The following is a 25,964-nucleotide window of genomic DNA, read 5'->3' as shown; positions in this document are numbered from 1 at the left end:
GTGTGTTCTCTATATTATGTGTTAAATAAAATGTCAATTCAATAATATGTTAAAATAATTGTTATATTCAACAGAAGTTCAGAACAGAACGACTGATAAACATATAGCCTACAATGAACCTAAACAGTGAACACAATAACTGATGGAAATTTGTGTAAAACGAGAGAAATTTGGGTGAATTTTGATCTTTGTTGACAAATTCAGTATTTTCTTCTACCTGATATTTGATCATTGTTCTCTTTAGTACTGAAAATTGCTTATATTTCTAATACAGGACGAGACTGTTTATGAATACAGCTTCTGTTCAGCTCTTCAAATATCTTATATAATAATCTAAAATTTAAAAACAACAATTTCATTTAGTTTTCCTCACAGAAACGAACAATAGGCTATATATTTAATTTTCTTGAACCCCTTAAAATGAAGAAGGCCGTCCTGACCTCCTCCAGGTTGGGAACCACTGCTCCTTCAGCCTCACAGCTCTCCCTAGTTTCACACATGCTAAGATAAGATAATATGAGATAAGATATTCCTTTATTGATCTCCTGTAGAAATTAAAATCAGACACATCAGCGTTGAGGAATGTAGTTCAAAAAGTACAGAAGTGTAAAAGTACAATAAAGAATCACAAAATAAGAGACTATAATGAAAAAATATGTACACAATATGCAATATATATAATATAATATAGCAATATAACTAAAACAAATAGAAAATAAACCTATTTTAAATGATAAATACTATTTACACAGCACAGCTAAATATTATATTTTAAAACACACAATTCCCCATTATTCCATTATTATTCTGGGCGTCCTCCCTCTGCCTTGTGGCGGTGGTGGTACAGGGGGGCACCCGGGGCAGCTTTATCAGCCCTCCGTGCCCCGTCATGGCGGCCCTGTGCTGGGACGGGACCATCCAGAAGAGCGACCGGAGGGAGGAGGGAGGAGGGACCGGAGGGAGGAGCAGCCTGGAACGGTGACGTAGGATTGGAATGAGGGAGTGAATGTTCCGGGTCAGAAACTGGACGGGAGAGGAAATTAACTCCGGGACGAGAGACGGAAAAAAAAAAAAAAAAAAAAACTCCTCCTCCTCCACACTCTCCCCCCCCCCCCCCCCATCAACCCCCCAACAACCACAACCACCAACACCAGAGAATGCGGTCCTCTTCTACACGGAGATGTAGCCTGCGCTCTTTTACGCGAAGTTAAAAAGGCGTCGGAGGTCGACGTGGAGGAAGTAAGGAAGGAAGAAGAAGGAGAAGAAAAAAAACAAAAAACAGGTGCCTAGAAACTACCAAAGTGAGGCAACGACGGATTCTCATGTTCGCCGCGACCGGACGAAGCTCGCGACTTTACCAACCGTTGGGGAGTTTCGCCTCGGTTTTTTTTTTTTTTTTTTTTAACGGTTAATTTAGTTCAGGTCTAGTTCCCGCTCGTAGCAATCTGTTGCATCCCCCACCTCTCCTTCCCCACCTCTCCTGTCCTCTCCGTCTCCCTTTACCTCTTAAACCCACCACCCCCCCTCTCGGTTTTGTTCGTTTATCGCACGGGTACGGGGTTTTTCTACTCCCACCCTTCCCCGTGATGTTTCACTGTATCCCCCTGTGGCGGTGCAACCGTCATGTTGAGGTGATCGATAAACGCCACTGCTCCCTGCTGTATGTGCCCGATGAGATCTACCGCTACGGCCGGAGTTTGGAGGAGCTGTTGCTGGATGCCAACCAACTCCGAGACTTGCCCAAGGTAAAAAAGCAAGACAGTCGCTTTTCCTCTCACGGGTTGTTGTTGTTGTTGTTCGTGTTTTATTTTTAATGGCAGGTTTATTTTTGGTAACGTGAAGTGCGTCCCTCCTGTTCAAGTGTTTCTGACACGGAGCTTTGCTTTGCTAACTGAGCTGATCAGGCATCCCGTGAGAGTCTGGTGGGGACCTGGGGACAGTAATTACGCAAGATCAGCAAACAGGGCAGCATGTGTAGGTGGAAAATTTCCCCCTGAAACTACACCTCCGGTTACAGGTTAGGTTAGGTCTGGGTTGGGACCATTAAAACCATTAGGAGTACCAGGCGTGGGGCTAAATGGGAATTTCATGTCAAGATTATCATTAAAATATGGCACTAAACTGGAAGAAACATCACAGATAGGCAGCTCATCTCCAGCTTTATTTTGGAATTTATTTTATTTCCACACATCCGGTTTGACCTTTTTTTTTTTTTATGTGAGGGGTATAAGGGGCAAACCTGGGCCTTCAGTCATAGTGGCAGGCTTTGGATATTTGGAATAACTGGAAAGATATCAGCTCCTTCTTGTCCTCTTGTACAGGACTGTATGCTGGTGAGCTACACAGCTTTTCAAAGTAAAGCCAATAATGCAAATTTACCACAATACATGTGTGTTGTCCCACCTATTCATAGTCTTTTTTTTTTTTTTTGCAAAGCCCTGACATTGTGTCGGATAGGTCAAACCCGTTTGGGCAGGTGATCCCATGCTGAGGTCAGAAATACCAGTGACCCTTTTGTCTCCGAAGCTACGACAGCAGGACAGAGAGCCATGACTGTATGCAAAGGGAAAGAAATACCTCATTCTTTCAGGAGGAGTTTGATAATAATGATAAAGCCTGAAGTCATAATCCTTTATGACTCAGTACCCAGATAAAAGTTAAAACGGTACCCTAGAGTAATATTTATTTCACGGTAGAGGACAGTGATATGAATCTAGAGGCAGATGTGGATTGCCAAGCAGGTAGAGGCTTGCATCGTCCTAAATGAGACAACTGTTTAATTTAATTATGATTCAAAGGTCAAAGGGCCATTATTGACCTTATTAAATCAAGTTCTGACAACATAAAAAGCAACTGGATCAGCTGACGAAGGCCAGGAAAAGTGTTGTGCATAGAGTTGTTTCTCAAACAGCTAAAAACCAGGGAAAGTAAAATATCTTTTTATAATATGATCTCCAGTCTTTATCTCACAATATTGTCACGTCGGGCTGCAACTAACCTTTTCGTTTTAAAGAAGCTTTTTCGCTCCAGATACCTCAATTCAGCGCCTGTGCCGATACCGAATACTGATTCAACACCAGTGCACTTTTTTCTAAATTTAAAAGGAGGACTGGCTGTGACAGTAACAAAGGAGTCAACCGCCCGCCAGTGTGTAACATTTAGGAGGATCTATTGGCAGAAATGGAATATAATATTCATAGGTGTGTCTTCATTGGTGTATAATCGCTTGACTATAACAATTATTGTATTTTTGTTACCTTTTTGAATGAGACGTTTTTATCTACAGAGGGAGCAGGTCCTCTTCCACAGAGGCTGCCATGTTGAACTGCCATGTTTCTACTGTAGCCCAGAACGGACAAACCAAACAGGCCTTTTACACTGTAGTTTCTCCTACACACTTGGAAAGGGGAGGGTGAGGCGAGTTGGTTGCAATCTGCAATTTTAGGCCCTATTCCTAGGCACATGAAGTCATTTTTCAAGTCTGACTCAACTAAAATTGCCTAAAAATTAAAAACTACAAAGCAAAAACTCGACTGTTACAGACACACACACCTTCTGAATCATACAGTGATTGAAGTACTCCATCACAGCGGCTCTATTTCTGTCTAATAGAAACCGTGGAGGAGGACTGCAGGCTGCTGAATTACTGACAGGCTTTGTGAGGTGGGGGATACACAAGCCCAGCCTTCTTAATTGTGACCCTAGCACTCTGGATTAAGTGGGATACTAGTTTAAGGATTTGCCTGTTATTTCCCATGAGCCAGAATGGTTCATTTAGTTTTTGCCTACGTCCGGGCTTGTAGCTTGAAGATGCCAGAGTCCGACCTGTGGCGTCTCGCTGACATGAAGCCTAAAGCTGCTGTGAGTGAGTGTAAGGATGGCTGACTTTGTGGTTTTGCAACATATTCCCTTTAACTTTTGCAGCCAAACCGGTTTTGTTGTGGACGTTTGCTCTCAGTGCCGCTCTGGAGAGTGTATTTTTAAGCCTGAGAAAATTGTATTGGGTATTCTCAATGTAACCTTCAAAAGCAAGGGGAGGGGGGGGGACATTTGGTAATATGTTGGGTTTACAGCTGGACGGAGCTCAGAATAAGGTTTTAGTCCGCTGGAGAAACTGTCCTGACCTCGTATAACTGATGTCACAGTGGGTCAGATGTAAAGCTGATTGGATTGAAGGACTATTTTTTGCCTTTGTGGCATTTCTTTATTTGGTTCGTGTGTGTGTCGTTTTCAGAAAACATCCCTCAGCATAAACCGTTAATAAAACTACAGGTTAGCCCATCAGCATTGATGATTTGGTCTTCACTTTATAGAAATCCAAAGAGAAAGAACAGAGAGCTGCTAAAATATGTTTAGACTTGGCACGTCCATAGAAATTTGATGGAACAGAGATAATGCGAGCAACCTCCCGTGGCTGTGTCACACTACTTACTTTGTCCATCGAAGGAAAGCACAGCGACAGGTATTCTGACTGAAAACAAAGAGGGCATTATGTGTTTTGTTGTCTCGCTTGTGCATTTGTACGCGCTAGAGTTTTCTCATGAGGTCGTAATGAATCACTGACCTTAATTGTTTAGTGCAGACCAATAAAACCACGAACCCGGACACATATCATGACGTTACACCTGATGAACAAGGTACTGGTATGCGGAATGCCACGTAGGTCAATATTAGATTATATAAATAAATTAATATGCTAATGAAATACATCCTAAAACAAATAAAGAAGGCAATGAATATATAAATAAATGAAAATAAATTGGTAAATATAGTTAAGTAAATGTATTTTTAAGAACTACTTTTCCTTATTTCAGGAGACTTTTATTCCTAATTCCATATTTATTTTCCAGCTCTTTTTTTTATATCCATCTCTTATATTCAAATGAAGGGGTTGTGGTTATTTCACGCAGCCACCGAGGCCGACGGAGGCCAATTTGACGACGATTTTCTTGCCTGGTTTGGCTCTGCTTCAAATCTTGGTAATTTGACAGACTTTCCTGATGGACAGGTTTACTTTTTGCTAAAGTAGCTGTTGACTGTTGCTTGCTGTCGCTGCCGTTAGCTTGGCAAAGCAAACCTTCATTCCATTGTCTGTGCCCACAGGGATGTGCGTAGCAGGTGAACTCTCGTTGTGACAACACACACAACTTGCGTGATAATTCAGTCATTTCTATACTCAGTTCAGAAATATTATAAGTATGTTTAAAAGATAGAGAGGTGGGTTATTTGCATGCTCACCAGATAAGCAGTTTCTTGTGCTCTTTGGCATGTAAGTAATGTCATCAATGCTTTCTGACTGAACCCAAGAAACATCCAACTGGATAAACCTTTTGTATCAGTCCACTTCAGTGCTCGCTGTGTGCCTCCGAGGGGACCAACTGAGTAAACGCCGTCCACTTACATTATTCTTATATTGACAGTGATGTAAGAAAGCATAGACAAAAGTGAATGGATTTAAAGTCAATCATTTCAACCACCAGGCAGATGAAGACACGCCCAAGGCAGTCTTAATAGGAAGATGAAACGGCAAAGGTGTGTTTTTACAGTAACAAGATGAGGCAAGTCGATCTATAGCAGATAGTTTCAATAGTTTTACAAAGAAAAAATCTGGTGACCAAGTCAGGAGACATGAAGCACAGGATTGTATGTTTAATGGTTAGACTCTATATCTCTTGGCGCCTCTTGTTTGTCTGATTGTTTTATGTATTATTTGTGTTGAGGCAGTGCACCGAATTAACACAGTAACTCTCTTTTTGTTTATTCAGAGTTTCCCCTCATCAGCTGGCCCCCAGAATACATACCGTCAGACTGGTTTGTAAATAGCAGTCGTTATCTAACTAAACAGAAGTCAAACTAAGAAACGGGATGAGGAGAATAGGAATGCAAGACTCGCTGGGTGTTGAAATACTTTTGCCTGTTTGTCGGTGTGTTTAAAGATCAATGCAGTTTCCACTGTCTCCAGCTGAAATGAAACTGTAAGACAGAGTTGTTGTTGGCTGTGTCAAAGAGCTTTAAAGGCCCAGTATGTAACATTTAAGCGAATCTACTGGACGAAATTGAATATAATATAATAAGTATGTTTTCATTAGTGTACAGTTACCTGAATATAGGAATTGTTGTGTTTTTGTTACCTTAGAATGAGCAGTTTTTAATCTACAGACGCAGTGGGTCACCTTCTTTGTTGAACCACCATGCCCAGAATGGACAAACCAAGCACTGGCTACACCGTAGTTTCTCCTACACACTTCACAACCCGTTCTTGTTCCCAGGTCGTCGAATACAGACACGAATGGTGTTAAGTTATTTGAAATCTGCAGCGTCACTGCTACATGCCACCAAATCCTACACACTGGTCCTTTTAAAAGACTATTATACTGGCAGCAACTCTTACATCTGCAGTGCATATACTTATTCATAATAGAATTATTTAGAACAATTAGTTGATAAATCGATTGAGAGGAAACCATTTAGTAATTTCTTTAGCAAACATGCTAAACGTTCTCTGGTTGCAGCTTCTTCACTGTGTGGATGTAATGACTAACCGATTAACTAAGCAGAGAAATCAAGAATAAAAAAATATCGAGCTGCAATCCCAATATTTACAACCTGCCAAGTGATGAAATCACAGATATAGCTCTCTTTGTTCGACATGCCAATACATCAGTCACGCAAAAATGGCATTCATGCTTGAGTTGATGAATTACTTGGCAACAATTTTGATAGTTAATTGTTTGTCTTTTTTGAAAGCAGAATGCCAAAAAAATTATTGTTTCCAGCTACTCAGTCGTGAATATTTGCAAGTTTTCTTATCTACTATGATAGCATACTAATATCTGTGTGCTTTGGACAAAATAATCAATTTAAATACATCAACTTGGGGACATTTTATAGACCTAACAACCAATTTATGATGAAAATAATTGTCATTTGTAGCCCTAGTTGAGGTATCTTCTTGGGAATCTGCTGTCATTACCACCATGTAGAAGCCTATCACACACTACACACACACTGATGGCAGGGATGGAGAGAAGAAGCAATGCCCTCTTAGAGACAGGAAGCTGCAGGGTATATGCCGTGTGTGTGAAGTGGTGAAGACTGTGGTGCTATGGATACCAGAGCAGGAAGCTGGTGGTTAAACTGACTTAAAACGATCTGTCATGTGATCTACAAGAAGGTGTTCTTGCAAAGGAAAAACTGTCATAAAGGTTGTGCAGTCGTTGAGTGTCTGACGGCTCTAACTCCAGCCTGTACTCTGATTATATTGTATGGCCATGTAACTTTAGACTCCACTAATCATTCAACACTGATGTCTTCTACTTAAGTGTTTGTGGATGTGGGGTTGTGGCTTTGCCAATGGAAATTACATTTTGTTGATTTGATTTGTGCATTTTAAAGTAGTTTTTATGTACAGTCAGAGTTGCAAAATGAATTACAAAATGAATCGAAATTGCGGTTTAGGCAAGTGTGATATCCAAAACGCAAGAAGCTGCAATTTTTTGATAAATGTAAAATGTGTGTCAGAAAAGGATTATGATGAAGTACTGTAGTGCTGCAGAGATGCTCTGGCCTACAAATGTTATTCTCCAGGCAACAGACCCCAACAAATGTCACATCATCACAATTTTAATAGTTTTTTTCAGTGAATAATTAACTAATTGTTAAACATATTGGAATCGTAGTATCAAAAATAAAAAAAAGCACAGAAGCCCTTTCCAGATTAACAACAAGCTCTACATTAACCATCTAAAACCTGTTGGCTTATTTTATGTAAAAAATGTTGTTACTAAAGTAAAAAGTGATATCTCTCTTGTATGAAAACATTAAAAGCTTAGTTTTGTTGACAAGTTGCAGTGCAGTAATCCATACACCCACGTCCCACACACTACGTTTAGGCCTGTTCTCTAACAAACAGTGCTGAAGGTGAAACTGAAGATTCAAACATTGACTCAGGAGCTGAGGGAATGGCTAATGTATTCTTGACTCAACCTGTTTTGTTGTTTTTTCTGAATGTCACACATGGGTGATTGTTTGGGGCGTGGTGCTGAGTGACACAAGAAGAACAGGTTTGCTGTCAGTATGCTAATGCAAAACTCACAAAGCTTGTTGCACATTTGCAACTGGACTGATCATACAGAAGAATCAATTATCTATTTCTGTTAGTTACTCCCCTGATTGTCTTTATTGTTACACAGAGGATTAGAATGGGACAAAAGCATTTGAACGATACTGCCTTTGTTTTTCAAGACCTGTGTACCCGTGTTTGCTCCTGGCTGGGATCGCTGTGTCATGAAGGAGTGGCATAGTTCAAAGAAGGAAGTCTGAAAGTGAAAAACATGTTGGTAAAAATCCACCTTCAAACTTAATTTACATTATTTTCCTTATCCGTCACAGTTCAGGTTAGTTTTCTGGAAATGAACAAGTCTGTACTAGCTGAGGCTCCCTTCACGATATCATCAAAAGACAAGTCTTTGAGCTGTGCACTTGTGATTGGAAGACTGACGTAGCAGACAGCGGCTGCACCCAAAATATCTGCTTGCAAGTTAGTGAAACGTGAAAGTGAAATTGAGGTGGTTAGGATGCAAAAGCTCAATCGGTTGTTATAACTTGTAAGGGTTTGTGTGCTTGATGAAATGATGGATTAGAGACTGTTTGAACTGTCTTAAGACCTTGGAATGAGGTGCATTTTGTAATAGGGTGGAGTTTGACTTTTGGACTCTCTGGCCTTATTTGTTCTGCACACATTATTAAAATGTGATCTGTATCTGGATATGGTCTACGGACAATTAACAGCCGGTTAATGAGTTCTTTATTTACAAAATGCACACTGTACAGATTGCATTGACCTAACATTAGCTATGATCAGTCCAATAACAGTATTATTGATGCTGTCTTCCTTCCTTACACACAGTAAACATCCAGGAACAGTACAGTTATATTCCAGGTTCTGTAGTTTAAGGGCGGTAGCTTTGGATATTATAGGAAATGGTGCAATCATTAAGAATTAATCAGAGATCATTAAGGCTGGGAATGTACTGACAAAGTGAGGCTAATTTTACAATAATGAGCTGCAGGGGGGTTGATTGTGCACCTGCCATACTGCTGTAATGAACCTCTATAACAGCTCACTGTAACATATTTTCATATCAGTAAAGCCTGTTGAGACGCAGCAACCTCCAGACAAACCATACTACATTTACCTGAGCACACTGCTCCAAGACAGTAAGCTAATATAAAGGGGAGCCAGATGAGACGGCAGTCTAGTTTCCTCCTAAAACTAAAGTCCCATTTTTCCTACAGCCTAAAATGTTTTAGCTTTTCAATGAGTGAAGTGTTCATATACTAGTTTGAAAGCCAAAGGCATTTTGAGGATTAAACAGGTGGCTGTAAACGTTTGGAGCTTGGATTCATGTTGGTCACAATAAATCCAATTGTGACATGTTTTTTTACAGTATAAAAATGTATTGCAAAATGTATATAGTATTTAGAAAAATAGACACTCGGCATAATCCCCTCGTCTGCTTGGAATAAACAGCCTTTGTGTTGCACTGTTTGCGGTCCTCGTGCATGAGAATAGAGAACAAAGTTGTTTATTTAGCCGTATTTAGGTGAAAATGTGTTTGCAGCACACCAGACACACAGATCAAAAGAGCACAGAGCATATTTAACAGCTAACTTAAGTGATTGAATTATTGAATGATGAATGATTTCAGCAACTGCACTCACACTGCACATGGATGAGCCCTCATTGCCTGCTGCTTTGTAGCTAGCAATAGCAGGGAAAATACAGAGGCCAGAGGGGAAGTTCAAGAGGCGTTTTTTTTTTTTTTTCTGTTCATGCCAAAACATTAAGGGAACCTGAAGCAGCATTGTTAGCTACCTGTGTACCACCACACAGACAAGGTTCTGCCTGCTCTTGTTATGGGCGTCAAGTATGTGCTTGTGATAATTGCTTTTGCCTTTTAAATGAGCGTGCCAACTGAATCTGAAAGACAGATCTCTGTACTTCTAAGTAGGGACTTGTGACCATAAACTCTGAGGCCTGGTGATCTGATATAGTTAGAAACACACAGTAGAGAGAAGAGGGGTCTGTAGAAGAACTGGAATACAGACATTTAACTGCGAGACAGAAAGTAAAACCCGCTGACAGACATCCGCGGTAAAGCCTGTTGAATAAAGTCAAAATATCTCACTGTGAGGACCCGTCCTGTTAATTGAAATTCTTCACAAACGACTTATTACTGAAACAGGAGGTGTTTTGTCAATAGGCTACTGGACGTGTTTGCTTTTATTTAAAGCTGTACATAGAAAATAATTGAAAGTAGAAGGGGCAAACATTTTTTTAATTAAGAATCCCCAGGAGTTAAAGAGTCCAAGGCTGTCTTGTTGTCTGGGCTGAAAAAGAAATAACAGAAATAAAAAGTCGGGTGTTGAGGCCGCAGACTGGCCTTCTTATGCTAAACCTTTTTGACTTGAAGAATGCCTTGAACCTCAGTCTTTTTCTTGCTTTTGTTTCCTGTCATATCCTCTAGTCGTCTGCAGTTTGTTTATCACTCTTTAGTCAGTGCTGTAGCCAACAAAAATGATCTGAGATTGTGTTTCTGTTGCATTATATTATTTTTTACGAACCAGTAGCATTTAATGGAGGTTTCAGGTTCAGGTTTTCTTTTCTGGGTGCCATAACCAAATTCTAACTCTGTAATCAGTTCAAAATGCAGCAGTGTTGAGAAATAAAGAGCGTTGCTAAAATGTGAAACTGTTTAAATGATTTATTTTATTTTATTTTTTTACTGAATATGTGTTTTCTTTCATCTTCCAGCCATTTTTCCAGCTGGTGAAACTAAGAAAACTTGGCCTGAGTGACAATGAGATCCAGAGACTTCCACCAGAAATAGCCAACTTCATGCAGCTGGTAGAACTAGATGTCTCTCGAAATGGTAAGAAGGAAAAGCAGCGATATACCAACACAGAAGTAAACTATAATATAACACATACCCATTTGTTACATATTACATTTTATTGCTGTGTTTCTGTGCACAATTGAGCAAGACAGCGCTAAGTTCAACCAATTACTCACAGTGACAGATTTACTCATTCGTGAAGCTGATGCAACAAATAAGCATAAAAAGATGGTTTGCATTAGCCAGAATCTCTCAAGTTTTTTCAGCAGACCCCAACATATTGCTTTAGACACACTCGTGAGGTGTTTCCTGAAAACAGAGCAGGCTGTTCACAGTTGTGGCTGTAGAGCAAAACCAAATTCAGAAGGTCAACTCGGTTAAAAGAAAGTACAAACAGACATTTAACACACAGTGCTGCTTGTTTTGAGTCATAATTAAGTGGAGATGTTTAACTGTACCTCTTTTTTGTTTTGGTCACCCGTTGTATTTTAAGAACTATTGAATAATCAAACACAAAAAGGATATATATTAAAGAAACTGTCTTTAATATCTAACTACTGCTGATTGTGTTGTAAGTTAGAACATGTTTTAAGACCTGAGTAGAGTGAGAAGTTTTTTTTAATGTGTGTTTTTTCTTTTCTCTTATTCAGATATTATGGAAATTCCAGAGAGCATTTCATACTGCAAAGCCCTCCAAGTGGCAGATTTCAGTGGAAATCCATTAACAAGGTAGCCCAACAGATTATGTTGTTTTACTTCCTAGAAACAAATTATCCATCATAATCATAATTAATGCTTTTAATATTGGTTTCTTCTAAGATATTCAGCTGTCAAGGTGTGTAACATTGCTAAAACCATACATTTGACATTTATTTATCTTGATCTTTTATTGAGCTCCTTTTTAATAAACAGGTTTATCCATATTAAAAAATGTTGGAATAACAAAAGCAGGGGAGTACATCTTGAAAATGTATTAAAAAAAATATCTTTCTTGTGGAGAGGAATTTATATTTCAATTGACTGCATGGTGTGTTTTTAAGATCGACTGTTATACCTGTCATTATAAACATTTATAGTCTCCCCTTGACAGACTGCAGAATGTGCTTAGTATGCTTTTCATTGTTTGGTGGAGACTGGGTCTAATTTGCACCTCAGCAGGGGCAAAACCACATTGCTTTGCCATATATAGTTTAGGGGGCAACAATGAATAGTATCACAAAGGCACTGGCGTTCAATACCTTTAAAGTGCACACACACACACAACACTCTTTTTCCACAATAGTAACCTAATTTCCCTCTCTTTCATCAGCCGTATTTTAAACAGTTGAGTTACGACTGGGGGTTAGCAGGAGTGTGATGTCATTTGGTTGTCAATCTTAAATTAATTTGGATATTAAAGGTCCAATCTGTATTTATCAACTATATAAATTACAGTTGTGTTCACATATGAAATTTAATAAGTAAAAATAAGTGCTTTTTTAACTCATCAGAATTGAAAATATAGACATGATTTTAACAGTCTGACAGAATCTGAAAAAAGTCATTTTAAATAGTAATTTAGTTGTCTGTATTAGCAGCACGTTGCTGTTGATGGCTCATCAGTTAAGACCAGTAGCTTGTTTGATGAATATACAAAATTTGTCTAATTTTAAGGTTTTTGAAGAGAAATGTTGAGCAGTCTCACAAGCCCACATTTATGTAGGATGCTCAAAGACCATTACAAGTACACGTACACAGCCACCAAAAATGGTAATAAGTAGAGCTCAAATGATGCAGGAAGCATTATTTTGTTGTTGCTGCTATGGATCAAAGTTTGACCACAACTACCATATAAGTAGACCCATCTGGTCAGCCTGCAATATTAAAGAGAATGTTTTTTTTTTTTTTAAAGCGAAAACTTGTGGATTGTTTGTCTCCATTTAGAAAATTAGAATATGGGCACATGGTATCGTGTTTTCAGGAGACCTCAGCACTGTGACTTTTATTTCCTTGTTTTAGATATTGTTATCTTCATAGACTTTGTGTTGCTGGTGCATTTGGTGTAATTAAACCATTGCTGATAATATCCCAGTGTTTCCTCTATGTTGATTTTGGAGTGGCGGCCCGCCGCTGTTAAATGTCTGCCACCACGGTATCAGAAATGGGGCAGACGCACAGTGTAGTCACGGTGTTCGGACGGGTGTTCGGACGGGTGTTCGGACGGGCCTGCCCCCACTGCTAAAAAAAATCCTAGAGGAAACACTGTATCCAGGAGCGTTCAGATTGTCCCATGTAATCACATCGTGGAGTTGAACATGGAATATTTTGACCCCTGCATTCCTTTTGATGCTCATTAACAAGTTAAAACGTTTGATTTTTAAGCTGCATTAAGCATTTTGAATAGAAGGGCAGGGCAGGGGATGAATATCAACACGGACAGATAAACCTCTACTTATCAAGACTTGGCTGAAGTGTGGTGAACTCATGCTTAGCATTACTTAGTGTACAGTCTCAGTAGAAACAAAGCAACACGGGCATCCAAATATTTTTTTTTTTTCATGCTAGCTGTAAAATGCTAGTCCAGTATTCATCTGCAAGTTAATGTCAAACATATTTGTAAGTATTTAAAGTGTTTTTATTCTCTGTGTTCTCCTCAGTTGGCATCTCACATTCCTCTTCTCACTCTCTTCTTTTATTTTTCCAGGTTACCTGAAAGCTTTCCAGAGCTACGAAATCTAACATGCCTTTCCATCAATGATATTTCATTGCAAGTTCTTCCAGAAAACATTGGAAAGTAAGTAAATGCATCACACGTGCTTTGACATATTGAGTGTGTCTAGCCTTTGCCAGTAAAACATTTCCACACAGCTTTCATAATCTGTGTCACTTTAATCAAATGGTGTTTAAGATGATTGCAACCTTTAGAAATCTAAATCTTTTCTAAAGACCACAACACCCTTGTTTTGGAGCATCATGATGAACAAGCAGCCTGAGGTGCCAGTGTGGTCTTGCTTGGATAATCATTCATTTTGTCCATAAATTAATTTAATTCAATAAATACAGAACCAATTTAATGTTTCTTTCTGTCACCCTCAGTGATGTGGTATCTACTAACAGACTAAATGGTCAAGTGTTTTTAAAGCAGATATTACTTTGGTCAACCAAACTAATAAACATTTTCCTTTAAAATGTACTGAGCTCAAATATTACAAATATCTTCTCTGCAGTTTCTTATTTTATTTTTTTTAGCCAATGAACACAATGAAACAAGAAGTCCTCCTACACAGCCAATTAACATATGGTATGACAGTGTTCCTTCTTAGATAAAAGATTTAAAAAACCTGTGACGTTTCTAGATCATTAGTAAACCACCTACTGCACAACTCACCAAAGGTTATGCAATAAATGCCATTAGCAACAGAAATACACTTAGCATGTCAAAGGGCCAGTATTTCTAAGGTCTTCCTTTCCCCTGATTGTGATAATTAGTCTCCTCCTAAAGTCTCCTTCATCTGACTGGACTGGGGAAAACATACCAACCACATTACTCTTCACAGACACATCAGTCAGTGTCTTCTCCTTGGCTGCATTGTCTGTGTTCATAAAAGGCAAAAGGCTTGTTGTAAGATGGCACATAATCTGCTGTAGTGAAAAGGCCTGTCTGCCAACATTCTTATTCCTATGAGGTCTCCCTTATTGCTGAGTTCAGTCATAATTGGATTTAATAACAGAACTATGTGCTTTTAGGTCAAATTGCCATAGGGGATGTTTTGTAGTATAAGTTTGGAATTGAAGGGAAACTGAATATAAACCCTTTTAAAGGGATAACATTACTCCAGACAGCTACTATGATTATTGCTATATCCTAGTACCCTATTATCAGTCTTTTTTTTAATATAACACCATGTTAATTGAATGTATTTGTTAAAACAAAAATATAGACATGTTCTTTAAAGGCAGTTTTTCTAACATTGATAACCAGAGGGAAACCTGTACTGATGTTGTCCTGTAGTACATTTAAAATCATTATTGGTGGTGGTCTGGATGGCATATTTTAACCATTAGATAACTGTTGAAACAGTTGGAGCTAAACTAAACAGAGATTTGTCTTGGCTTGCCGCAGTGCCATAAATTAAGGATTACTGCTGAACCTCTCTGGATAATGCGTGCATGAAAGCCTGACTGTGATTCGACAAATGATTCTTCTTGCTTCTTTAGTGATCATAGGTCAGGATTGTAGACTTGGAAATAATACTATGCTACTTACAGATGAGGGTTTTTAGGCTTAATATTAATCCGGTGTTCTACATGTACAACATTTAGCCTAGTGATAGCCTTAAATTAGATTTCATGCAAGATACAAAACACCAGATTTTATTTTTTATGAAGATCTGTACTGTAATGGATTATAGATGGTCTGTATATGGATGATTGTTCTGCGTGGGCTGAAGCAATTGTAGATGTGTTGTGTGGCGCATTCTTCAGGTTCTAGATATTTCCTCAGTTGTAAAAAAACATGTTAACCTTGTTGGTAAAGACATCAAAAGGAGGATTTACGGGTGCCCGGTTGGCTTGGTTGGTGGAGCTGGTGACCCATATACGGAGTTGCTGCAGCGGCCCGTGTTCGGGTCCGACCTGCGGCCCTTTACTGCGTGTCATCCCCTCTCTCTCTATGCCCACCTTTCCTGTCTAACTACAGCTGTCACTGTCAAATAAAGCCAATAAAAGGCCAAAAAAATAACTTAAAAAAAAGGAGATTTTACATTTTTGCTTGCTTTTATGTGAATGTTGCATTAGAAATGTCATTAACATTCATGTGCAGAATTAATTTTGATGCCCTCCTAAAAAGTTTTAGTTTAGAAATCTACCCTTTTGTGGATTACTTAGAGCTATTTCCCATAGTGTTTACCATGGCAACGGCTATAAACTGAATCTAGACGAGGGCTGGAACTTTAACAACAGCGGCAGTGACTGATTTACATTATTTTGATTTTGCACACAGTCTCTCAGGATTACCTTTGCGACATGCACAATTTTCCAAAGTCAGCTTAAGTTCAAGAGATCTCCTAACACCCTTTTGCTCGTGGTACAGCATGTGCCCCACATATGTCCCATATCTAGCTTACATAACGCAGTGACTTGAGACATGCTCTCTGTCAAGGGAAGAAGGTAATGAAAACCATAACACAGTTGGAAAAGTGGATAAGATAAACATTCAAGGGGTTATCAGTGGTTTATTTCCTGAGATGGGAGTGCTTTCTGACAAAAAATAACCAGTGCAGTTAGGGGGTTGTTCTTATTCATTTGTTTTGTCTGTCTTTTAATCTCTGTCTCAGGGATCTGCTGTGGCGAATCTGTTGTGTAGTCACATTTGAGGGCAATCGTTCTGGAGAGATTTTATGTAGACTAAATTAAGAACCAGTTCAAACATGCGTACTAGATTCTGTTAAAGTTATGGTAGGTAACATTGGAGGAACTAGCAAAAGACGGCTAGGTTTTGAAAGTATCCGACCGGATAAATGCCACCCCCTCCCTTCAGGTCTCCCTCCAAAGCCACTCCCCCAACACACATGAACACACACTGGCTGAGAGGAGCACAGCGCATCGTTGTCAACACTAATGCTATTTAACTACCTCATGTCTAATTTATACATAGTTCTACATTTGATTGAGTTGATTTCCCCAAAACAAAACCAACCTGATTCCCTGTCCCTCAGTACTCGCCGCTGTTGAAGAGTCACACTGATGTTGACTCTGGTTTGATCCGTTGCTTTATCCAAACTTTTTGTTTGGAGCCTTTTCTACTTCTGTATTTCTATTCTTGCTTTGTTAAGCAGTGAAAACTGATATAGGTACAGCTGGAACTACAAATTTTGGCTGGTCTTTCTTTGCTATTTTTGTGTGACTGGCTTGGTAGCTTTAGCAATATCTGCCTGTCCGGCTTGTGGAAGACTTTATTTCTGTCGGGACGTAAAGAGAATTTCAACAAATATAACAAAAATGCTTCTCAAATACATTACCTCACCTAGCTTGTTGTTGAAAAAGATGTTGACTCCTTGGTTAATCTCTAATACCACTCAAAGGCTCAAATTATTCAGTCTAGGTTCTGATTAACAAGATGGACGTTGTACTGTGATCGGCTGTTGTCATAAAATCCTCCATTAATTGGGTACATGTACTGTGCAGAGACACACATAGGCAGCACTGCAAGAAGATAACCCTGTACTTTGGTCTATGAAGCCATTTAGACATTTTGCTCTTCATTTAAAGTATGCAGCGCTTGTTTATGCTGTCTTGATTTTACGGCCTTGATAAGACCGACACACCTCCAAAGTACTTCCTGTTCCCAGATATCTGATTGCAAGAAGACCTTTTACGACCATTTTTTTAGCTCTCATCATAAACTCTTTGTTCTCACTCACTATACACTCAGACCATCATGTGTAATGTGTTGTGGAGATTGAGTAAAAGTTAGAAAGTATATGTTTTCATGGCATTTTCTGAAACGTATAATCATCTTTGTTTTTGCCTGTCATTGCAGCCTTTCCAATTTGGCATCACTAGAACTCAGAGAAAATCTGCTGACATTCCTACCAGAGTAAGTATTCGAGTGACTGAACAGTCTCTGTGGCTATATATAAATACATTGTTGTGTCTTATATATCCAAAGTGTACTCTGTGTCCCTAAGTATAAAAACAATGTTTGTATGTTTTATCAAATGCATTTACTGTGTTAACAGAGGTTAATAAGTTGTAGAACATGCATCAAACCTCTAACTTCCTGTGATTTCTGTCATCCACAGGTCACTATCTATGCTTCATAAACTTGAAGAACTTGACCTAGGAAATAATGAACTATACAGTTTGGTAAGTTGTTTTTTTCTGGATGCTTTGGAATTTGTTTACCCACAAAATGAGCTGAAAGAAACCTTTTCCCATTTCCTTATTCTTGTCATATCCAAGTAGATTAGCATCCCTCGAGAACAGCTTTTACCTCTTATCACCCAGATGGGAGGATGACCATCTGCTTCAGGCTTTGGTTTTAAGTTGTAATCGTATGTGAGCAGTCTAACTCTGATAGTGAATGATTTACTGACTGATCAAGCAAAGTCAGGCTGCAAAGAAATGGCTCTACTATTTATTCCTCAGTCGTGAACATTGAACTCATTTATTTACATTGCTGGATGTTGTTTGAATTTAGTCTTCTCTAAGTTTGGATAAATTATATGTTTTCAAACACTTTTTGATGCTTATGCTTCCAGTGGTCTGCACTCTGCTGTGTGTGTGCACTGAATTTTAATGAAAGAAAAAAGACGTACATTGTCAGAAGCAAGTTACTTATATTGTCTTTTGTTTTCTGTCTCTCTCTGTCCTATTTTACTGGCTCTCACTCTTTCAATTCCTACATTTCTTCCTCCCATGTAGCCCGAGTCAATAGGCTGTCTTGTCAGCTTAAAGGACTTGTGGCTGGATGGAAACCAGTTGGCCGAAATACCTGCGGTAAGCAATTTATTGTATTTGAGATGCTGTTAATTCTGTATCTCTCTATTAGTTAGAGTACCACTATTTAATTTAGTCTTGAACGAAACATTTTGTAACTAAAATATGGTTGGACTGTGCATGTTCACATTATCAGAGATGTCTATTTGCTGCCATATTATTGTAACTTACATGTTTGCTTACCACAAGTCTCTGCTCTGAACCTCAGGAGATGGGCAGCATGAAAAACCTGTTGTGTCTGGATGTATCAGAAAACAAAATGGAGCGACTTCCAGAGAATTTAGGTGGCCTGGTGTCACTCACTGACCTGCTGGTGTCTCAAAACCTCATTGATGCTCTACCAGAAAGCATTGGTAAGAAAGGAAATTTGTCGTTCTCCTCATTTGCAATGGTTCGTTGGCACGTTCAAATATTCAGCCCTTTGGTGTCTGCATTTAATTTGACATGCACCTTAGTGAAACTACACAATATCACAGTAACTGATCCATGTCTGAACAAGGTTATTGTGATTAATGTATAATTTTTTTTATTTCTGTGTCTGCAGGAAAACTACGGAAACTTTCTATATTGAAAGCTGATCAGAATAGGCTAACTTATCTTCCAGAGAGCATTGGCAACTGTGAAAGCATTACTGAACTTGTGCTCACAGAGAACCAGCTACAGGTAGGTTTGCAACTTTACCGTCTAGTCTTTTAAAATGTAAAATATGTAGTCAGTACTGTCACACTTACTGTACAGACTTTGGCCTTAGCTGGTAACCAATTCTAAAGTCATGCACTGACTGTTGAGTTACATATATTTAAACTAAACTTAAATAATTACTTCAATAATCACAGCATTAACACAGTCAATATGAAAGCAGCAGCACATCATTATGTGATGTTGTAATGAGGAGGAAATCTATAATGAAAGATTTCCTCATCGTTACAAATCACATCAAATTGTTATAGATGTGTTTGTGGCTTTTACCCAAGCTGCATCAACACAGCACCCATGGTGAAAAATGCACTATTGTATAATATTCAATTACCCAAAAAGATTAGAATAATCTGCCATATATGCTACGTTATACTATTGAACTTATTGAACTCATTGGCACAGTCTCATAATCAAACACTGACATGTAAAACATCTGGAATGTGACAGGATACATAGAGTTGTTTGGGGATTGGCCTATTGGGAAACTTAGTAATGAACCAATAGAAACCTTATAGTTTAAAACTCTAAATAAACCTAAAATGTAATTGTGCCTACTTTATGTTAGAGTCAATTTTAGGAACGATAGAGCCTATAATAATAAAAATAATAAAAAAGAACATCCGTCTTCAGGGTGTGGATCAGCATACTTTGAGTACAGAGTGAAGGCACATAAATATCTCAGAATAGGTTATTATGGATACACGCACTCACTGATACACAGTGAAACAGAGATTAAAAACCTCATTTAGGGCATACATAGATGACTGACCATTGTTTGTCTTTCTGTTTTGTGTGTTAATAAATGAAACAACTGTGAGAGCAACACAGCTGCTTTTGTCTCTGTGCATGAGAGCACGACGCTATGCTGGCGACACATGGATGAATTAGGACAAGCTGTTTAATAAGTAGTTCTAAACATTCAAGATCACGTAAAGAGACGGATGTGTATATTCTTATTGGATCCTGTGTCATTGTATTTAAAAACTCAACAAGCACATGATGCTTTTTTAAAAATTGTTGTTTTGATTTATTTATTGTTACAGAGTTTGCCGAGGAGTATTGGGAAATTGAAGCGACTTTCCAACTTCAACTGTGACAGAAACCAGCTAACGTCATTACCTAAGGAGGTAAGCTTTTCATATGTCAAGTCAACCAACATTTTACTTTTACGGTTAGTGTGTCGAGAGACAATTTAGCCTCAAACTGAAATGAAACTCAAAATAAAAAGTTGTAAGTACCAAAGCTGTATGTGCAAATGCACCTTTGAAATCTAAAATCTAAAATCTAAATGCAGAGCTGTAACACTCTTTGCCTGCAGGTGGCGCACATCCACATGTTCTACATCTTTCAAGTCTAAACTGCTACTTTTAGGTCAATGGTAAACTTTTTGAGTAAACTGATGCTGAAGTTAGACCACAACTATTGTTATGTAATTATTTTAATACAACAGTTGAGATTTTCATTGGCACAAACTGATAATTTATGTTTGGATCAACAATGCTCTCACTTGTCCGGCTCTCGCATTTCACTTTTACTGCTCAGTCTTCTGGCTTGTTCAGCTCCGTCTGGAGTGTCTCCATTGTGTTTGTATGTGACATTCTTTTCTAACCTCTTGTCTGTTTAAGTGAAGGCACGCCTGCTTTAATGCTTCATCTGAAAGGCTCCTTTAGACGTCGCACAATGCCCCTGTGTCTTAATGATGCAAAGACTGCAGTGTTTGGAGGAAAATAACAGTTGGCCTAGATAATGAATTGATGGTGTCACTGTTTTCTCAAACCCGCATTGCATGACACCTCTAACAATCACAGTGTAACCATGGCCCGAGTATTGATTGGTGCTTTGCTGAGCTACTTGACCATTTGCCCAGTTTTATAGATTCTATTGATTGTTGATAAGTTGCTCATAACACTTTTTCCCTGGTGGATTTTTGTCAGTGCTTACATGGAAGCAGATGTAGTAATATAGTTGATTTAGAATGTGCTTTGTTTACTGATGAATCTATTTCCTTTTGGAAATGCAGTAAGCTTGCCTTGGTCCTGATCTTGGATCCACACACTCTACCGAGTTGACTGATTTTGGTTATCATGTCATGAAACAATGGTTTCTCGGGTGGAAAAAAAAACAATCCGATGAGCGACTAACGATTAGCTAATCAGTGCCACAGGCAGGACTAATGCCTGTCAAGCTGTTGGCAAGATGTACGCTGAAACAAAGGAGTAATAACAACAATGGCGACCGCTATAGACAAGATAGACACTATTATCAAGGCTATTCATAGAAGGCATGTATTCTCAAAATTAAAAATCCGGCAGAGCCAGTATGCTGGCATGGCTACACATCAGTCTGATCTTAAAATGATTCATGCATGCATGATTGGTTAGGGAAAATCAAATCCTCTTCCCCCATGGAAATTTAGAAGTTAGAGTGGAAGTGATGTTAGACTAAAGATGGAAATAGAGTGTAACTGCTGAAATACATGTGGCACAGACGTGGTGTGTCATATACGCAGGGCGGAGCAGGGTTTTTTTTAACCTTCGAACACAGACACGTGGTTGCATGCCACCTTTACTGTGTGCATGGTTTTGCCAAGTGATAATGCAGTTGGTTATGCAGGGTTTTCATCCTGTTTTAACTACAGGATCATGGACACACATTGATCTGCTCTATTTTAATGTGAAATGTAAAAAACACCCACAAAGTTACCTGTTGGAGGCACGAAGAGAGGAAAAAAAATAGAGCATTTGCATAAAAATAAAGACAAGCAGTGCAATTCCCTGTTGATTAACATGGACACACTGTGCGGCAGACTCACCGTGCCCTCGGTATTTTGGCCGTGACAAGTTGACAGTTCTGTCTGATATCATGCAAGCAATAAGCACCGATCATATTTACTTGTGTAAATGATGAGCTTAACCTTTTAGCATGATGAATCTCTGTAACAACATCCTGCTCAGGTCTGAGCAGATTAATAGATTACAACTGCAGTTTAGCTGGCCCATCAAGTCTCTGCTTTGACTGGCTACTAGGCCTAATTGTTCCTAATTTTAGGTCCCTCTGTCACATTCATTGACATTTAACTGCTCTGCAACACCAATTGTGGGACAAAGTGCCCAAATGCTGACAACAAATTAACCCTGGTTTCTTTTGTTCTGGCTTTGTTAAAAAAGTACAATGTCTGCCTATACAATATATTATTTGCCTCACATGACACCTGTACTGTGGCTGACATGCATCCTAATCATGATGTCTCCTCTGATACCTAGATTGGGGGATGCAGCGGTCTGAACGTCTTCTGTGTACGAGAGAACAGACTGACGAGGATACCGTCAGAGCTGTCACAAGCCACAGAGCTGCATGTGCTCGACGTTTCTGGAAATAGGTTTGTTGAACAGCACACTCACATCTTCTCTTCGCTCATCTCTTGGTGGCAGAGAGGCGTGAACACCACCTTATCAGTAAAAACACATTGTGCCCCAAGTGATTTGAAGACTTTGTGAGTACATAGTATTGATAATGATTTATCAAACTTTACACGTTATCTACTTTCCTAGGCCTAAAGATTACCTTGATGTTTTGACCATATTACTCACAGTCAGTCAGAGGTTGTTTTGGCTGAGTTTCTATGTCAGTACCTGTTTTGGTCCAAGAGACAGCTACAGGAATGTCTGCTGCTTTAGTCACACACAAACTTGTTCACCTCGGTGTCTGGAGAGCGTTCCTCCTCTTCCACATTGTCAAAACAACTAAACTCATCCTAACGTGACACAAGTACTAATCCAGGTATCTGCTGGTATCTTGTGTCTTTAAATCCTATATGATATGAGCCTGTTAGTGATTTATATTTTGTTTGTTTTCAGGCTCGTTCACTTACCGATGTCGCTGACCACGCTACGACTGAAGGCCTTATGGTTGTCAGAAAACCAGTCGCAGCCTCTCCTCACCTTTCAGACAGACGAGGATCCTGACTCAGGCGAGAAGGTGCTCACCTGTGTGCTGCTGCCTCAACAGCCATGTAATTCAGACAATAAAGGTAGTGTTTTTCATCAACTGGAAGATAATCCTCACGTTTTGAATAACCATCGTGAATCATCTTTTTTTTTTTCAGGTGCAGTGACTATATCTATACATGTCTATCTTTGTATATGTGTTCCTGAACAGGGTTTCTTTGCATGTGTACGATTTGTATGCATCTGCATTTGTATCCAAGCAGATCAGTGCCTCTTTGGTTCTTGTGTCCGACTTCTCCCAGAGTGAAATGACTTGGTGCCAACACTGTAACATTTGAGTAATATTCCTCATCAGTTCTTGCATCGTCTCCGAGTATTTAGTGCCCCGCGGTTTTTTAATGTCGTTATCAGATGATCTGCTCGGGGAAGCACGCTACGTTCCGGGCCCGCTGATCCTTCCCTGCAGTATCTGTCGATTTATGAGGTCCTGTAAGAGATCACAGCGCAGATAACAGATCAGGGCCTCTTCTGTCCCTTGAGGCCCTCCTTGGTTATGTTTTTCAGAAATGCAGTGGATTGGACAGCTAAAGAGGCTTAGCAGCGGCTGGCCTGCTGCCATTAAAAGCTCACCCACTGGGTATAGATATGAGACTGAGGCCGACTCCATCTCTGCCTGATACAACAGGTTATTGTAATAAAGTATTTGTGATTCCCTGTATAATAATTGCTCTGTTCTTGTCACTGTAGTCTGCATTTGATAAAGAAACCGCGCATTCATTCATTAATTTTAGTGACGTGCTGTCTCTCCTGTGGGGAAGATGCAGATATAAGACCGCTGGAGGTCAGATGAGTGAGGCTGAAGCTGAGGTTGGGGGCAGGGAAGATTGTGTTGCTGTAAGCCTGTAACTAAGCTGGGATTTGAAACTGTGATCTGGCAGTTTCAGGCTCTGGGTTATGTGACAGCTTTCATTTCTTGAGTTGGCAGATTGCAGAGAAGCAATCATAACAACAATATTGATTTTAATCTGCTGAAATATTCACTTCAGCTTTCACTCTGTAACTCTATCGGAGCATTTTGACGGGTGCATGAATTTCAGTAATACAAAATGTGTTGTCTCTTTTTAAAAAACAACCCCAGGCTCTGATAATCTCGCCCGCTGTGGAGCCCTGGAGAGCCTGGTGAATGACATGGCAGATGACACGTGGGACAACAAAGCAGTGAACAGGATCAGTGCCATTCACTTCCTGGATGACGATGAGGAGGAGGATGATGACAAGGTGAGACTGGCAAGCTTGAGGGCAAACATAGCAATCCACCTGGTATAAGTGATATTTTACTCTGAAGCCACAAATATTAACCTCATGATGGCCAAGGAGGAAATGTCAGGATACTACCAAAGTCACTAGGCTTTATCACCTGAGGACCATAAAAGTCTGTATTTTGAGATATTTCAGTCTGGGTCAAAGTGGCGGACTGATAGACGACACCAACAACAAATGTATCTAAACGTGAATCTGTTTTCCTTCACAAGGGAACACTACTTAGACGAGCCACGCCTCACCCCGGCGAGCTGAAGACGATGAAGAAAGCAGCCGAGAACCTCCGCAACGACCTGAACGCTGCCAAAGGCCTGGACTCCAACAAAAACGAGGTCAATAACGCTGCAGACAGAGTGACCACGTCTGTGTGACCTTTTACCTCAGAAATGGTTTTTTTTACCTCCTGTGTCTCGCCGTGTTGTCCTGCACAAACCCCCGCAGCCCCCTTTTTTTCTTTTACCTACGAACTCCCCGGTGTGGCCTACCCCTCCTCTGATTAAACCCCGGGACGCCTGTAACCTTACTCCATCTCCAGCCCTGTGTAAAAACGTGTTTGACTCAGTCTATCAGGGCCACTGTGCCTTCTCCTCTTTTGACTAATTAATGTCCACAGCAATAATCTGCACAGAGATGCTCCTTTAAAAAAAAAAATATATATATATATTTTAAAGATTTATTACTTTTTTAAATGCCTCCTTTTTAAAAATATACATAGGGTAGTTGCACTATTATAAGTCTTTATAATATGCTCAAACCTTCGTAAATGTATTATATATTTGTTCTATATCTATTTTCAAAACACTGGGTGAATACTTCTTTTTACATTTTGGGCAAATATAAAAGCAGGAGTTTTTGGACCTACTGATTATTGTATAGTCTCTTGTGAATATTGATACTTTTATACTTTTTGGCAGCTCGGATGTAAATAAAAATGTATAGCAAATTTCTTAATCAGTTGCAGATTTTTAAACTTTTTCTTGGTACTTTTTCTTTTTCTTTTTTTTTCCTTTCTTAATCGAAGCAATGAACAAAACGCAGTCACTAATGTCTTATTCAATCCATATAATTGTCATTGGCCTTGGACCCTGTTAAACATCTAGACTTACTTTTTGGAATAATAAATAGATTTGATTAATTAATAAAGTTTGGATTTAAGTACTGCACATCAAACTTTAATCACTCATCTGCAGTGTAATTATGCAGAAGTAACAATGCTGTCTTATTTATATGTGCTTCACTGCTTTGCAATGTTTTTCAAATAGATGCCAAAAACAGCTGTTTTCTTTCCCTTTAACTAAGAGTACTGTATAGAATACTGGTGAGAATGAGGTTCGTACCACATGGATGGCATCCTATAAAAAATTTAGTTGTTAGAAGTTCCACTTTAATGCACTTCTCAGCGTTTCTCAAATCCTTTTACATGGTACATGATAAATTGTATTATTTTGTTTTTAAATTGATTGCAAAAGTGGACCAGAGAAATTGGTTCAAGTGTTGGTTTTTATGTTCTTAATTATTTTATGATCAAACTGCACAAAACGGATCTCGAATTGGCACTGTGCCTTGAGATTTTGATGACTTTTTAACCACTGATCAATAAAATGAGTGCAACACTAAACAA

At 39.1% G+C, this 25,964-nt stretch overlaps 1 protein-coding gene across 1 annotated transcript; it reads left to right on the top strand.

Annotated features, from left to right (window-relative positions):
* Nucleotides 1-1,102: 1,102 nt before the first annotated feature.
* Nucleotides 1,103-25,964, top strand: lrrc1 (leucine rich repeat containing 1). Its single transcript, XM_051417092.1, has 14 exons — nucleotides 1,103-1,745; nucleotides 10,817-10,934; nucleotides 11,549-11,627; nucleotides 13,582-13,671; nucleotides 17,419-17,475; nucleotides 17,681-17,744; nucleotides 18,303-18,377; nucleotides 18,586-18,730; nucleotides 18,922-19,040; nucleotides 20,120-20,203; nucleotides 22,340-22,455; nucleotides 22,934-23,106; nucleotides 24,162-24,301; nucleotides 24,556-25,964. Exons 1-14 carry the CDS (start codon nucleotides 1,587-1,589, stop codon nucleotides 24,712-24,714), a joined length of 1,578 nt encoding a protein of 525 aa, XP_051273052.1. The 5' UTR covers nucleotides 1,103-1,586; the 3' UTR covers nucleotides 24,715-25,964.

Source organism: Dicentrarchus labrax, unplaced genomic scaffold (assembly GCF_905237075.1).
Source record: "Dicentrarchus labrax unplaced genomic scaffold, dlabrax2021, whole genome shotgun sequence".
Classification (NCBI taxonomy): Eukaryota; Metazoa; Chordata; class Actinopteri; family Moronidae; genus Dicentrarchus; species Dicentrarchus labrax.
The sequence above is the reverse complement of the archived record's forward strand: the minus strand, read 5'-3'. Positions and strand labels throughout refer to the sequence as shown.